Below are 15,286 nucleotides of genomic sequence, written 5' to 3' on the forward strand. Positions count from 1 at the left end.
AAGCTTCCAAAGTCTCTAAGCTCTCATTCCTGGAAAAGCTTTTGGCAGTCACTTTTTGCAACCCACAATTTCGGTAGCTTTTCATCTTTTTACCATACTTTCTCTGCATCTAAGCCTCGCTTCCCATATGTGGTCAGTGATGCCACCACCACCGGAAGTACAAGGGTCCTCAGCATGGGCCTGCTGCCCGTTCAAGGACAGAAACGCGGGGCAGGAAAGGACTCTGGTGGTCATGGATCTCAAGACACTGACACTATAAAGAACACGTTATCGCCCACTTCAGACACGTGAAAATGGACACAAAAACAGCAGGGAAGTCTCTGAAGGCTACAGAGAAGGCCAATCAGTGGGTGTGGGTCTCCACCCTACACCCACATTTCAGGCTGGGCCTCCCTCTGCACGTGTCACTAGAGTGTTGTTGGCAAACTGGCCTCATCATCTCTCCTGAATTCTAATGGTTATAATGGTTTTAAAAGAAAACATCTGGGAGTTCCCATTGCGGCCCAGCGGAAATGAATCTGACTAGCGTCTATGAGGATGTAGGTTCGATCCCTGGCCTCGTTCAGTGGGTTAAGGATTTGGCATTGCCGTGAGCTATGTATGGTGTAGGTCATGGAAGTGGCTTGGATCTGGCTTTGCTGCGGCTGTGGTGTAGGCTGGCGGCTGCGACTCCAATTCAACCCCTAGCCCGGGAACCTCTCCATGTGCCATGGGTGTGGCCCTAAAAAGACAAAAAAACCCACAAAAAAACAAGAAAACATTCGGTTTGCATCTTGTGGAGCACGCCTATTTCAGGCACTGTAATAGGAGTTTTCAAATGTTATTACTAAATATTTACTAAAAGTTGCTTATTTTTACAAATGATTCTGCTGAAGTTCAGGCAAGTCTTCTGACTCCAACTGTCAAAGACAGCAGAATGTTGAGTGGTGACTTATACGAAACAGCATCAGTGAAATTTTTGCTTCATTTAAGACAATTTTTAAAATCTTTATTTATTTAGGATTCTCATAATCTTACTACCTTCTACGTTTGTCATGATTAAATTCTAACCTATTGAAAAACCTTAGAACACGATCTTTTAAAATGAGACTATCTTTAAAAGCACACACACACACATGCATATATGCACCCATGTATACACATATACATTACACCTAAAAGATTCTGTAATACGTACATATGTATTTTAAATAAAAGTGACATCTTAATGGAAAGACAGGGCTCACACCTCTGGTGCTAATTTCCTAACAACCTAAGTGCCCCGGGTGATGCCCTCCTGAGAAGCATGGCAGGAAGATGATTGACTAAGCCATGTAAATGTGACCAACACATGTTCGCCTTGGCAGAAAACAAGGAGCACCATCTAAATTTTTAGGAGTCAAAATGAAGCCTCCTGAGTGTTGGACTCAATACCTCCAGACTTGGTGGGACCACAGCAAAGCAGCCTAGAAGCCCCATCCTTTGCTCACAATAGTTTGTGAACTATGACCCTGAGATCTGTGTGATCCAAGAGGGCTTCCACAGCATTTCAAGTACAGTGGTCAGACTTAAAACTACTCCTCTATCATCATAAAAACAGCAGTTCTTTGCAAAGCATTTTTAAGTGAGATATTTGCATTCCTAGAAGCTATTTAAAAATCTTATAAAAGCACTGTCCTGCTCTGTCAGCACAGTACTGGCCTTCTAGTCAGCAAATTTACGTTAGTATGAAGGTAACCCCGAGTGGTGAGAGCTGATAACCTGCAAGCTTGAGTTAAAGGGCACCATCAGTGACCGGTGAACTTCTAGAAAATGTTCAAAATGATGCATCGTTTTGTCAAACGCTTTTAAGAATGAGCTTTTCAGGATCTCTCTTTAGAAATACGAAACCCCTTGAAACCACTACCACAAATAACCAACATTTAAAATAACTGCCAAGCCACCTGCTGTCCTCCAGGAAACATCATAAAACTCACAACTCAGTAAACTAGCTTTGCTTTTGCTTTGTTTTGTTTGTTGTTTTTTTTTTTGTCTCTTGAGGGCCGCACCTGTGGCCTGTGGAAGTGAAGGCTAGGGGTCCAATTGGAGGCACAGCTGCTGGCCTACACCAAAGCCGCAGCAACACTGGATCCAAGCCGCATCTGTGACCTACATCCCAGCCCACGGCAACACCGGATCTTTAACCCACTGATCGAGGCTAGGGATTGAACCTGCGTCCCCGTGGATACTAGTCGGGTTCGTTACCACTGAGCCACGGTGGGAACTCCAGCAGTAAACTAGCTTTGCAACGCCTACAAAGTCTTTATCTTTCAAAGTCTTGATCTTTCTGATGAAGTTTACTTGTTTCAAGGCTTTATTTCCCCTTTTCTGAGAAAAGATCCAGTTCTAGGCACAGACTTATTTGTAAGAGAAGGTCCTGGAACAGAAGGAGATTCGAAAGAACGCTTCTTTGTCACTTCGGCCTCGGCACAGTGTTTCAGATGGTATTCATTTGGAATAAAGAGATCGATGACATAACGCGTCCAATCCTCCTCCCTAAGTGGCTTTACCAGAAGTAGGTAAGGGCAGAAAAATATAAATTCATCTGTCTATGGGCAACCAAAAACATACCAACTCGTCTTGGAGTAATTTAATCAATAAGATGATTTAGAGGACAGTTCAGTGGCACCGTTTTCGGAAGGTAAAGGCTTAGCAGAAGGAACGTAAATCAAAGGTGACTGGCAGGTAAAGGACATATGCAGCAATCAGCCAAACCACGTGCACGCTGGCACAAATTCAATACGGTCATTTATAAAGTTTTTAGGGCAGGAGTACACAAAAGGGGGTCTGGTGCTAACTAAATCCACAGATAGCTTACATGCCACTGAAATAAACACTTCCAGATGCGGGGGCACAAAAACCTTTCACAGAAAGAAATGTTTTCTTTCATAAATCTGAAGGAGGGACTCGTAGCAGGGAAGGGTAAAAAGTCTGAACCTGAGACTGAGCTTCTCACAGATGGAAGTGTCGTTGGGGAGTAAGAAACAGTTAAGGATGAACTGAGCACAGCGCGTCTCCACATAGAAGCATCGCCACAATCCCTAAGACTGGGTTTCTGGGGGCTAACAACGTACCCACCCATTGGTCCTCGAGAATCTGGTGTCTGACTCCGACTTGCTCTCATTACTTCCCTCAAGGCTTCTTTTTGGGGTGGTGGAGACAACGGGTTCACAGAGAGAGGACAGCCACTAGTCCAAGTTTAGGAAAACCATGCTTTGGAACTTATAGTAGCACAAAGCTATTAGAGGCATGGCTTTAATGATGAAAAAAAATTTCAAAATCTGGTTAGAGGATAGTCATCTTTCAGGAATGCATGACCAAATTCATTAATGGCTAAGAAAGTCAATTTGTTCATCCAAACAGCATAATAATACGTGGGGCTTTCTGGTCATATATATAAACACTCCCAGAAGGTCAAACAGAAAGCTAGAATGTCTGGTTTTTTTGTAGGTTCAGGTGAACTATGCATTGAATTCTCCCTCCTTCCCCCAAGGAAATCCCCTAGAAATTAGTTTTCTTGTTGAATCTTTAAACTTCATGCAAATTCTCTGTAAGCGTTTGAGTACTGAATTTATTCTTGACACTATTTCTAATCATCTGTTTTATGTACTGACTCAATTACAAACTTATCTACCTTTATTCTTCTTTTGCTCAGGATCTTGCTCTATTTATTCTTTATGCCAGATATCCCTTGAATACATTCTGTCTTTTCGGTTCTCGATGTCACTGACTCAGCACTGGCTTTTCTGCCCTCTCGCCTGCAATATTGCAGCGGTCACCTGATTGGTGTCTCTGCCAAATACATTTAATTCCAGTCCCTCCTCCACACTGTTGGCTGTATTATTTTTTTCTTTTAAAATAATACAAATCTGTTCGTATCGATTCCTTGCTCAACAACTCTAAAATAGTTCCTTGATGACTGTACCTGTTGTTTAAAAAGTTTTCCAAACAAAATCTTACTGACAACTCCATATATATCAGAGATAAAAGTTGAACTGTATTATTTAGGAAAACACTTTGTTATTTTGCAGAATACCTGTAAAATAATACCTCTGGTTCCTGCAGAGTACGGTTGGAGACCTGCTGGCCTACATCATGGAGTCCGTGTAGAGTGGCTTGGGACTCAAAGTCCCACTCAAACTGCCATCTGCCTTCCTCAGATGCTCCATCTCCTCTCAAAGGACTCCAGACTCAGCTCCTCACCTTGGCCCAAACAGCCAATTCTGCTTGCCTACAGTTTATTCCCTCCCACCACCCCATTTTCTTCCTACCTGAATTATTTTTTTTTTTCATAATTCTTACTCATTTTCCTCGCCTCTGTCTCATTAACTCAGCACCAACATTAGCAACCTGATGAAGCTTCCGTGACTTCCTCAGTCAGACTGTGGTCTCCTTTCCACTGGAGGAACCGTGTCCACCCCGCAGTCACAACGCCAACCACACAGCACTGCTTACACACGCATCTCCTTTGCGATCCTGGAACATCCAGCTACTCATCTCCATAAGTCGCACCCCCACCGCAACACAATTTGGCAATTGTTTATTGAATTACTAGGTGGCAATACCAGAGCTCTAAGGGTCTCAGGTGGTGTGGGGATGTTACGACTGGTCCTTCCACTTCTATATCATGTCCAGTTCAATCGCACTAATGAGGGTTCTGACAAACGGGCTGCAACTACCAAGTCCTAACTCAGAAAGCAAGTGCTGTCCTCTGTGTGTGAAGGGTGCCTGCCCCCGGCAGGAAAGCATGAACTTGAAACTGTCTTTCCAGCAGTGGCAGGTGACAGACTGACTTGGAGCAGTAAACAGTCTAGCCTCCTTATTCATTTATTATTTTAACCGCTTGTGAGCTGGCTGAGGGGGTGAAAGATACTGCTGCTGCCAGAGGCAGAAGTGAAGTTCATTTACCCGAGGGAGGCTCGCTCCCTAAAAGGTCCGAGAGAAGCACCGTGCGGAGCCCAGGCTTGTTTTCTTCCCCTCTCCTCTCTGCCTTTTGGGTCTCTTCTCTCTCTCTCCCTTTTTAAAACACCAAAAGCTTGTGTGGATGAGGAATGTTTGTCAACTCTAACTTATTTACTTATTAGGCTCTTACCTAATTAGTCCAGAATAGGGGAACGAGTGTTTTAGGTTAGATCAGGAATGTAGAAGTAAATCAGGGCCAGAAATCCAGTCTCTGACTTCTCTCCTGGAAACTATAAAATCTGCACAAGTGTTTGAATTGGAATTGACAGGAACCTGTAAGGCCAGGCTGTGAACTTCTGGAGCCAGAGAGGCAACTCAAATACTCCTTCCCTGGTATTTCCACCAGGGGCACAGCTGCCCAGCTGTCACCTTGAATGCACCTGGGCAAGTTCAGAGCCCGACAGTGGGCTCTGCTCTTGTGACCTCTGCCAACTAATCAGCCAAAATATTTCTTGATCTGGAGAGCCAGCTCCACGTTTTGGGTATATGCCCAGAACTGCAAATGCACTCCAATCAGGTGGGAGAGCCTATCCAGGTGCCAGGGCAAGAATTAACATCTGACTGACATATGGGCTAAGAATTTTCTCTTCTCACAGCTTGGGGTCATGCAGAGGCGGTGTGTGGGAGTAGAATATTTGATCTGTACATACATAGCCTAGGGGGCTTGGTTTAAATCAAATCATAATTAAAACACCAGTCAGGAAAACAAGGCATAATTATTTTTTTCCTGCGTATTTTTCCTACCTTGGATATAGCCTTAAATATATGCTGGGCACAATAGGAGCAAGGCATCAGTTTCATTTTTGGAAGGTGTAAATTTTCCACTTAAAACAATCCACTTATTATGTTGTAGGATTAACTCTGCAACTACATGAGCAAATTAAATGGCAGTTCAATGATTGTATGTGTATGACTAAAGTATGTAACACTATTTAAGAAATCATCAAAAAGTAAATCATTTCGAGTTCGACAGGCCTCATCATGGCTGTTTGGAGGGAATTTCTGTCACACTCTCAATAAAACTATACAAATGTTTTACTTAAACAAAACACACTTAAGATAAAGAATCTATTTCAATAAAACTAATGTGTTCTTTTCTAATATTCACCTAGTTTAGATACAAATTAAGGGAAAAATTTAAATCATATTTTTACTAGGCAAACATGTGCAATTTAACATATTGAGTTTATGTCTAATTCAATGTTTATAACCTTATAGACTTAAAAGGAATTTCTTGCCATTTTTAGAGCACGATTTTTAAGTTCAGCCATTTCTCAGCTTAGTCTGGTTCCTTCCCACTTATCTTTCTGCGGCCTTTATGACTTTATGAGATAAAAGAATACTGTGATTTTTTTTTTTTAAAGAAAAAATAATTTCCTCTGGGAGTCACTCAAAATATTTTCCCGTTCTATTTCCATTCCTTCAGAAGATGGCAAAAACCAAGAAACTATAAGAACACATTCAAATCTCAAAATGTGGTCCTTTTAGAATATTCTGCTCAAAAAGTTCATCTTACTTGGCAAGCACTCCTCTCTCCTTGCACTCATGTTCAAATTCTTCCTCTGTTTTCCAAGTTTGCTTTTTACAATGAAGAGACATATGTTAACTTCTTAAACTACTTCAAATCCAGCTTCCCCATTAGAGAACACAGATTTTCTCCTTTTCAAATGATGTTCCTGAAAAATCCTAGGATTCTCGGCAGGACTTGTGGGGGCCTCAGGGGTGTCTGGCTTGAATACCCATCTACAATTTTTGTGCACCTCAAAATAAAGGTTCTGACATCTTATGTTTTGTATCTGAACTTGTAAATGTTTTATGGATTATGAAGCTATGTCTTATTAGAATTCCGGCCTTTTAGCTTTTTTTTTTTTTTTTTTTTTGGCCTTTTGTCTTTTCAGGGTTGCACTCAAGGCATATGGAGGTTCCCAGGCCAGGGGTCTAATCAGAGCCGTAGCCGCCGGACTACGCCACAGCCACACAGCAATGCCAGATCCGAGCTGTGTCTGTGACCTACACCACAGCTCACAGCAGTTCCGGATCCTTAATCCACTAAGCAAGGCCAGGGATCGAACCTGCCACCTCATAGTTCCTAGTTGGATTTGTTTCCGCTGCGCCACAATGGGAACCTTAGTTTTTTTTTTTTTTTTTTAATATATCCAAGTGAAGGCAGAAAAATGCAAAATGTGTTGGAGTAGTCACTGCTTACTGAAGAGATATATCAGCTGTTACTAATACCACGTTTTTTTTCAAAATGGAACTCGATAACTCTTCATAAACAAATTCACTGGCCATCTCAATTTAAGGTGTTGCTGTAGAAAGTTCAAATGACATAAGCGCACTCTTCCTTTCTCCCCCTATCTGCCTGATGATTAAAAATTATTAACTAAACAGTTTTACAGTGTAACGTGATTATGCCAACACTACTTGGCAATAGAGAATTATGGATGTTGTGCTTATAAAAGCAGTAAAAGTATCAGTCATGAGTTCACCAAATTTGTATTCCAAAAGCAAAGTAAATTTGAAACTAAAGCTTTTTTTCAGGGAAGGGTCTTCAAGTGACTGAGATTTTTCTTTATGATATCTTTGAATAACTTATAATGTTTTAAGATACCGTAAAAATATTTTCCAAAAAACCATGAAGAGTTACATTAGATAAGAAATCCATATATTGATTCCCTCTAAACACTGCCAGTTTAAAAACATGAACACTTTTTAAATAGCATTAGTGAAACAACTTTTAAGCAAAGAATTCTTACTATTTCTCTTTTGAGCCAAGACTAGCAGGCCTGTGTAGGCTGTTACTGAAAACTGTTATATCTGTGAATCAAAACTTCTCAATGCTGAATAAATAAAATATGAAAATAAAGTGGATACTGAGATAAATATGTTATAGCACAACTTTGAAACACCTTCACTGTTCTTATTTAATGAGATTTTAAGAGTGAATCTTGTACGTGTAATATATTTTCTGGAATTTGATAAAGAAACTTCCTTTTCTTATGGAGCATCTTCTAATACCTCTTGGAACACCTGTCCTCTACACAATGTAGTTTAGGAAACAGTATCACACATTTTCAGGATAAGACCACTTAAAGAGTTAAGAATTGAGGCCAGCCTGCAAAGAGGAAGTTTAATGGGAGGATTAGTGAGAATTCATTGAAGCCTGTGGTCCCAGGGAACCGCAGAGTATTTAGCTTCTGTCCACAGATAGAACTCTGGGACTTACAATGTAACCTTAAGCTGGTACTTCCTCTTTCTCTAAATATCAGTTTTCTTATCCACAAAGTGGGATAATAACACTCATCTCGCTGTGTTATAAGAATAAATAACATAGTGCAGGCGAATAGGTTCTTTAAAATATCATATAAGCTATTATATGATCAACCAACACTTTCTAATGATTTTATCTCCCAATCGCTTCCAATGTCTTTATCACTAAATTTCAAACATTCTCTCCCTAACGAATCCTAAATTGAACACTATGTTAGTTGAACTATAGGAAAGTTCTGATATTCAACTGATTTTGACCTAGAGAAACTATTTATTTCATATAATTTGACATAATAAACTTTGTTAACTGAAATTTAGACTTCACCTTACTTTTAAAATCAAAACCAACAAAATTTAAAAATTAACATTTTTTTTCTAGAGAAAATAACTTTCAGGTTATTCTCATATGATAAATATGCTACATATTAATTTTTTTTCCCTGAGAATTAGTGACCCACAGCTACAGAAGTATATTTGGCTCCAATCTATAACAATAGATTTAGGACTTCCAAAAATTTATTGAGACATTTTTACTTCCAATAAAAATCAAAAACTTAAGAATTTGTACCCAGTTTCTACTTGGTATTTACATTTGAAAACTCTTCCAATATTTTGTGGCATTTAATTTTCCAGGTTGAACACACAAAATGCAGACAAATCTAATGCCTGTCAGATGTAAGAATTATTAAAGATTGTGAAATTCTAGGTCAAAATAGTTAAAGCAATCTGCTATAGCACTTCTGTTTTTAGAAGTTAAGTATGAGGAATTCTCAAAGGGAATTTCTTATTTTCGATCCATTTGTTTCTGGCGAACACTCCTCACGAGCCAATGATGTGACAGGGTCCCTAGCACCCCTAAGAGATAGGTACTCATCAAGTTAAGGGCTGCAGTGGAGGAGGAGTCAGCTGAGAGCCAGGGGGCTGGATTCCAGGGACAGCCCTGTCCCTCTTGCAAGGAGCCGTTGGGTACAAGGCAAGGCTTCTCTGAGACTGAGACTGACCGGCTTTCTCAAGTCTTAGCCAGTTTTAAAATACTGTCAAGTCTGTCTCGCAATCCAAGACAGTTGAGAGGATACTGAAGTGACTCACGTCTAGGAATGCACTTAAGGTACTATTTAGATGATTGACCAGGCTTAAATGAGAAATTGTATTGTCTTGCTATCCTACTTCAGTAGAAAGCCACTTTCAATATTATAAGCTCAGGGGGGTGAGATATTTTTCTACTGTGACTATCACTCAAGAGAAACTAAAATATATTTAGGCATTACACACGGGATTACATCATCCCAGTCGATGAATGCAGTTTGCTTTCTCTGGCTTTCGAAATTATAGTTCTGGTTTTCTATCAGCCATTTCCACCCTTTCTCACTGAGTGCTGGGATTGGGCTTCAGAGGTAACTACGGGCACTACCTACTGCTCGTACACAGCGAGAATCTAGACAAAACACTATTCTTTAGGAGCCACAGCTCAAAGCCAAAGGTAGCAAGGTGTCCCCAGTGCAGCATAAAGCATCATCTCAGAGAGTGGGCAGCAGGGAACTCGGCATGAGCATCCCCAGCATCAGGAGTGCCGCCTTTTAGCTGCTGAAAGTACAAGGGAGTCCAGGCAGGTGTTGACACTGTTAGCATACATAGCCTGAAAAGCTACTCTAAAGAAAATTTGTAACTTTAAAAAGCAGATTTATGTATTGTATTATGTACCAAGAAACCCTGTCGGCTTGACCCTACTACTTATGATATCAAATGGAGGAAGCAGAGTCAGTCCTGTAGGTGGGGCCAATTCTTACAGCTCCAGGTGACAGAATCACCCTTTCAAGGTGGGTCTTTTGTGAGGAGTGATGAAAACTCAGTGTCCCTCTGTGGTGGAGGGCTGCCTCATCTGCTGTTGATTTTGCCCTATTCCTCTGGTAGTGGCTAAGTGACCCTCCTAGATCATGGCTTATTTGTTCTTATTTCCAGGTCTATTTAAACTAAGCACTTTAAAATTGGATTCTTAAGTTTAAAAACCAGAATGGTTATATGTTTATTAGACAAAAATTAGCTTATACTACATCTGAGTCTGGTTTCAAGTATATTCCTTGACTATATACTACAACCTTAGATTATAAAAACAACAATAGCTGAGTAACAGAATGTCATGTTAGACATACAGGAATGAACATACATGTATACACCCTCCCTCCCATAATGCCATCAACCAGGACGTTTGAGGCCACCAGTTCTCAAGTGATCTGTCCACACTTTGTTAAAATAAAAAACATTAAAAAAAAAAAAAAAAAAAACTGGAAGAATTAAGCAGCTACCCTCTGCCAGCACTTCTTTTTGAGGAAACGTCACAGACTTCAAGATGAGGAGATTTCCCCCTTGCATTAGATACAGTTTCCTTTACACAATTTTATCCATTACTTTTAGTTCCCATTTTAGGCTATTTCTCAAAATCCTATTTCCCTTTGCTACCCTTTAATTACTTCAAAATTACTATCAACTCTGCCTTTTTCTTCTCTCTCCACTCCACTGCCTCAACCTATTAGTCATTATTTGGCTCTTATCTATGGACTTGATATTTTTAATTCTTTGTTATAGACTGGTTCTTTCAACTTCAGCAGATTTTTAGATTCTTCCAACCATTTCAAATTTTTCTAAGTCTCAGCTCCCTTTTGGCTCATTGCTTATAAAGTATCTCACCTGTCATGTACGAAAAAAAAAAAAAAAAAAAAGAGATACTGATTTCATTTTTTTCAATTATAATAATCTAAAAACACTTACGCAAAAGGAAATATTGCTTAATCAGCAATATAGAATTAATATAAATATGATAAACCATGTTCTTATAATATATGACAGATTTAAAATATTAAACAGAAGTAAAAATAATTGTCACCATTACAAAAGGCTTCTAGAGTCATATAAAAAACCTTGGCGTATTCTTACTGTCCCACTGAGAATGTGTACAATTAACAATAACTAATGAAAACAACAAAACGGTAAGGAAGCATTCCCTTTACTAACCCCACACAGGAAAAAAGGAGATGATCTAACTTAGAAGAAAGACGTCATGACTTCTATCAACAGGTAAGAAGTAAAATCCACTCAGCAAAAACACATACTGTATGTTATACTTAGGTACATATGTATGGTGTTATACACATATTCTGATTTAGCATGGTAAAGCAGATGTGCATATAAAAAAACAAATGGTAAATTCTACTATTCTTTTGTCATAAATCAAACCTCACTTTCTGAAAAATCAAACCAATTCATTATAAACAGAGAATAACCTGGAAAAAGTTGTATCAACATGAATACAGACTTTTTAAAAGAGGCATAGATGAAAATTTAATTAAAACACACACACATACATAAACACATGCGCACACACACACACATTTTCTTTAGGCTATTGAAACACAAAGTCTTTAATTCTCCATTAAAAAAAAAAAAAGAAAACGAAAAACAAACCTTGATTATAAGCTTTAAAACCATCTGAAGATGTGGAAGACTGTCTGCCTTCTAGCCTACTTCAAAGCCAGTAAAGAAATCATTTCTTCTTCTTCCAACTCAAAGTATGTTTAGGAGCAGAACATCTGATAGAAGTGGTATTGCCAATCTAACCAATTTTAAAATATAAAGTGCTTCTAGCAATATTTGGATACATGTAATTTGACAAAAAAGTTTTATAAACCCAAGCTTTGCAAAATAGAAAATATAAGCCCCAACAAAAAAAGCATAATTTGTAATTGAAAGAAAATAATATTTTGTAGCAAAAAATTGTCCTTCCAAAAAGAGACAAAAATGACTAACGTTTATTTCCCAAGAGAATTATGCCACTTTTATACAACAAAATTACAGTCACCACAAATTGCTTTCAACAATTCCATTGCTGCTTCATTTGACCACTTGAAAATCAAAATTCTTTCAGATTATAAATATAACTTTTTATAACTCTGTTATTACGTACTGTGAATGGGGAAAGGGGGCCAATCTTGTGGCCATAGCGTCGAACGGCCTCTCTGATGTGGCAGGGCTGGATGGCATCGCTGTGAGCCTCAACACCACAGGCCGCGGTGCTCTGCGACAGAAAGGCACATAAATTGTTACTAAATCAAAAACACACAACAGAACTACAGTGTATAAAATATGAAAATAAACTTTTATAAAATGGATGGTTTTTTCCCCTTAGGATGCACATCACTGCCGCCCTACACTACATCTAAAAAAAAAAAATTCCATTAACAAATCAAAGATGACTTTTACGTGACCCCTTCCTAGCAGACCAACCAAATGCAATTTTTATGCCCACAATATTTCACCTAGGTCTACACGTCAAGGTACAGGAGAATATGGCCACTTGCGTGCAGATGAAAAGTGTCACAGGGGCTTGCTGAAAGAACCACAGGAAGCTATTTTTTTTAAAAAAAACATTTAAACATTCATTATTATAAATGTTTCTTGGGAGCTTGTTGGATATATTTCTGAAATAACTTGAGGGTCATCAATTTCAAAATGAAAAACGTAAAAGTGCTATATATTTATAATACTAATACTGGGGATTGTTATAAAAGATCATTTCAACTTGGTTCCTAATTTTCTAGGTGTCCTCTGTGCAAAAACAAAATAAAACAGACCTTCTTTTTAATCTGCCTTATCTGTAAAAGGCAGAGTTTGAAAGTTCAAAAAGACATAAGAGAAAATTTATTTGCAATAAGAATATACATTTCAACTCAAGAAAGGTATGTAACATGATTTAAAAAAAAATAAAATGGGGAGTTCCCATTGTGGCTCAGCAGGTTAAGGACCCAACCATTGTCTCTGTGAGGATGCAGGTTTGATTCCTGTCCTTGATAAGTGGGTTAAAGATCCGCCACTGCTGCAAGCTGTGGCATAGGTTGCAGATGCAGCTCAGATCTGGTGTTGGTGTTGCTGTGGCTGTGGTGTAGGCTGCCAGCTGCAGCTCCAATTTGAGCCCTAGCCTGGGAACTTCCCTTATGCTGCAGGTGCAGCGGTAAAAAGAAAAAATAAAACAATAAAATAATAAATAACATGGAGGCATTATAGTCTCATAATTCAGCTGTAGGCTCTGGCTTCCAAACACTTAGGTCCAAACACCAGATTCTTGTCATGTCAGTTACCAGTTCTGACAAGTTATGAATTTATCTCTGCATTTCAGTTCCCTCATCTACAAAACTGGGTAATAATTATGATTGCTTTATAGGGCTGTTATGAAAATTAAATGAGTTGATATGTGTAAAAAAATACCTGACGCATGTTAGCTGTTAATAGCCTTAGGTTATGACTGAAATTAAAAATGGAACCTCCGGGAGTGTCCATCATGGCTCAGGGGAAACAAATCTGACTATGAGGACACAGGTTCGATTCCTGGCGTTGCTCGGTGGGTTAGGGATCTGGCATTGCTGTGAGCTGTGGTGTAGGTCACAGATGTGGCTCGAATCTGGTATTGCTGTGGCTGTGTTGTAGTTTGGCAGCTGCAGCTCCAATCTGACCCCTAGCCTGAGAACCTCCATATGCCGTGGTTGTGGCCCAAAAAAAGAAAAAAAGGACAAAAAGAAAATGGAACCTCTTCCATGTTCTTGGAATGATAAGCTAATTTACTTAAAAGTGCAGTGGATACCAGATACCAGGTCATCAACAGTAAAGAATCAAGAAAAGCAAATTGTAGCTTGTATATTATTGTAACTCTAGAAGTACCACTTTCAGGATTCCTTAAAGGGGTATATCTAGTTCAACCTCTATGGATGGCAATTTGGTAAATCTTATCAAAATGAAAAGACACAACTGTTTTTGACCTAACAATTTCACCTCTGAAAATTAATCTTCCAGATACATTGCAAAAGTATAAAATAATATAGATAGATAATCATTGTTGCACGATTTGAATTGATGGGGTAAATGTTCATCAGTGAGAACAATGAAATAAATTATGATACATTCATTCAATGCCACAGAAACCACAGCAACTACCAAGAAGAATGAGACGGTTCCATATGTAATCCTATGGAGCTATCCCTAAGACACATTGTTTGAAAAAAATGCTAGGTGTCCAAATGAATAACTATTTTACACCTCTTTAATAAAAAGGTTGAACATGATATGCTCATTGAAGCACAGAACAGTTCTGCAAGGGTACCCCTCAAATCAGTTAACAGTGCCTATCTCTTAAGAGTTTAGTCTGGAGGACACTGGTTAGAGGAAATATTTTTCATTGTATATCTGCTGTACATTTTAAATATACTTCTTGTACTCTGTGCATGCTTTTTCTATTATAAACTAGTAAAATAATTTAAAAATTCCTACAAAGAGTATCTGCTAATTATCCATGCTGAACCTGAAATAAGACTTAAAATGTAAAACAAATCTTGATTATTTCTATTATTTTAACAAGATTTGAAATAAGCCAAATAGGAATTTACTCTAGGGTATCTTTCTCAAGTTCATCCCAACAATACCCTAAATAACATATCTGCTATGCCCATAATAACAAGGATTAAGTTACTTTAACCCCTGACTTTGGCACTCATATAAAAATACACAGTGTTTTTTTTTTTTTTTTTAAATAGTGCTTTCTTGATTTTCATTCCAAATACTTTGTTTCAAGTTAGACCAGATTAGAATAAATGTAGTTTTTAGGTGCCTGGGAAGGGTACAGACTCTCCTGTGAGTCCACTGGGCTCCAAGAGGTGAATATGCCTAATACAGACTCATTACCTGCTGGTACAGCAAATGCTTGTGAAGTAAGTGGAAGCATTCTATTCATCTGTGGGAATGAACACACAAAAAATTGGCTGGAAGTGGAATCTAAATAAGTCTTCCAGTGGAAACTCCAGTGGAAACGCAAAAGGGAGACATCAAGAGGGTCAGCATCCTGCACACTAAGTGGCCAGGAGGTCCTTCCAGTGCACTCCTCTATGGAATCTCCTTTCTCCCTGCAGAGTGGATTTTTCATGTCTTTTCTCCATGGCCAATGGAGAGTCTACTCTTTCTCTACTGTTGCAAATAGGTTTGGTTTTGGTCAAAATCT

The 15,286-nt window shown here is 38.8% G+C and overlaps 1 protein-coding gene across 1 annotated transcript in view; it reads right to left on the reverse strand.

Moving 5' to 3' along the window:
* SUPT3H (SPT3 homolog, SAGA and STAGA complex component) overlaps window positions 1–15,286 on the reverse strand; it is a 397,798-nt gene that overhangs the window by 58,104 nt on the left and 324,408 nt on the right. The window contains exon 12 of the mRNA XM_084968281.1: window positions 12,209–12,319. Coding sequence (XP_084824407.1) covers window positions 12,209–12,319 — 111 coding nt within the window. The remainder of the gene's footprint in view (window positions 1–12,208; window positions 12,320–15,286) is intronic.

The sequence above is a fragment of the Sus scrofa genome, chromosome 7 (genome assembly GCF_054392235.1).
Source record: "Sus scrofa isolate SSC_HxYL_T2T_F1_AM1 chromosome 7, Sscrofa_HxYL_maternal_Yorkshire_Landrace_v2.0, whole genome shotgun sequence".
NCBI lineage: Eukaryota > Metazoa > Chordata > Mammalia > Artiodactyla > Suidae > Sus > Sus scrofa.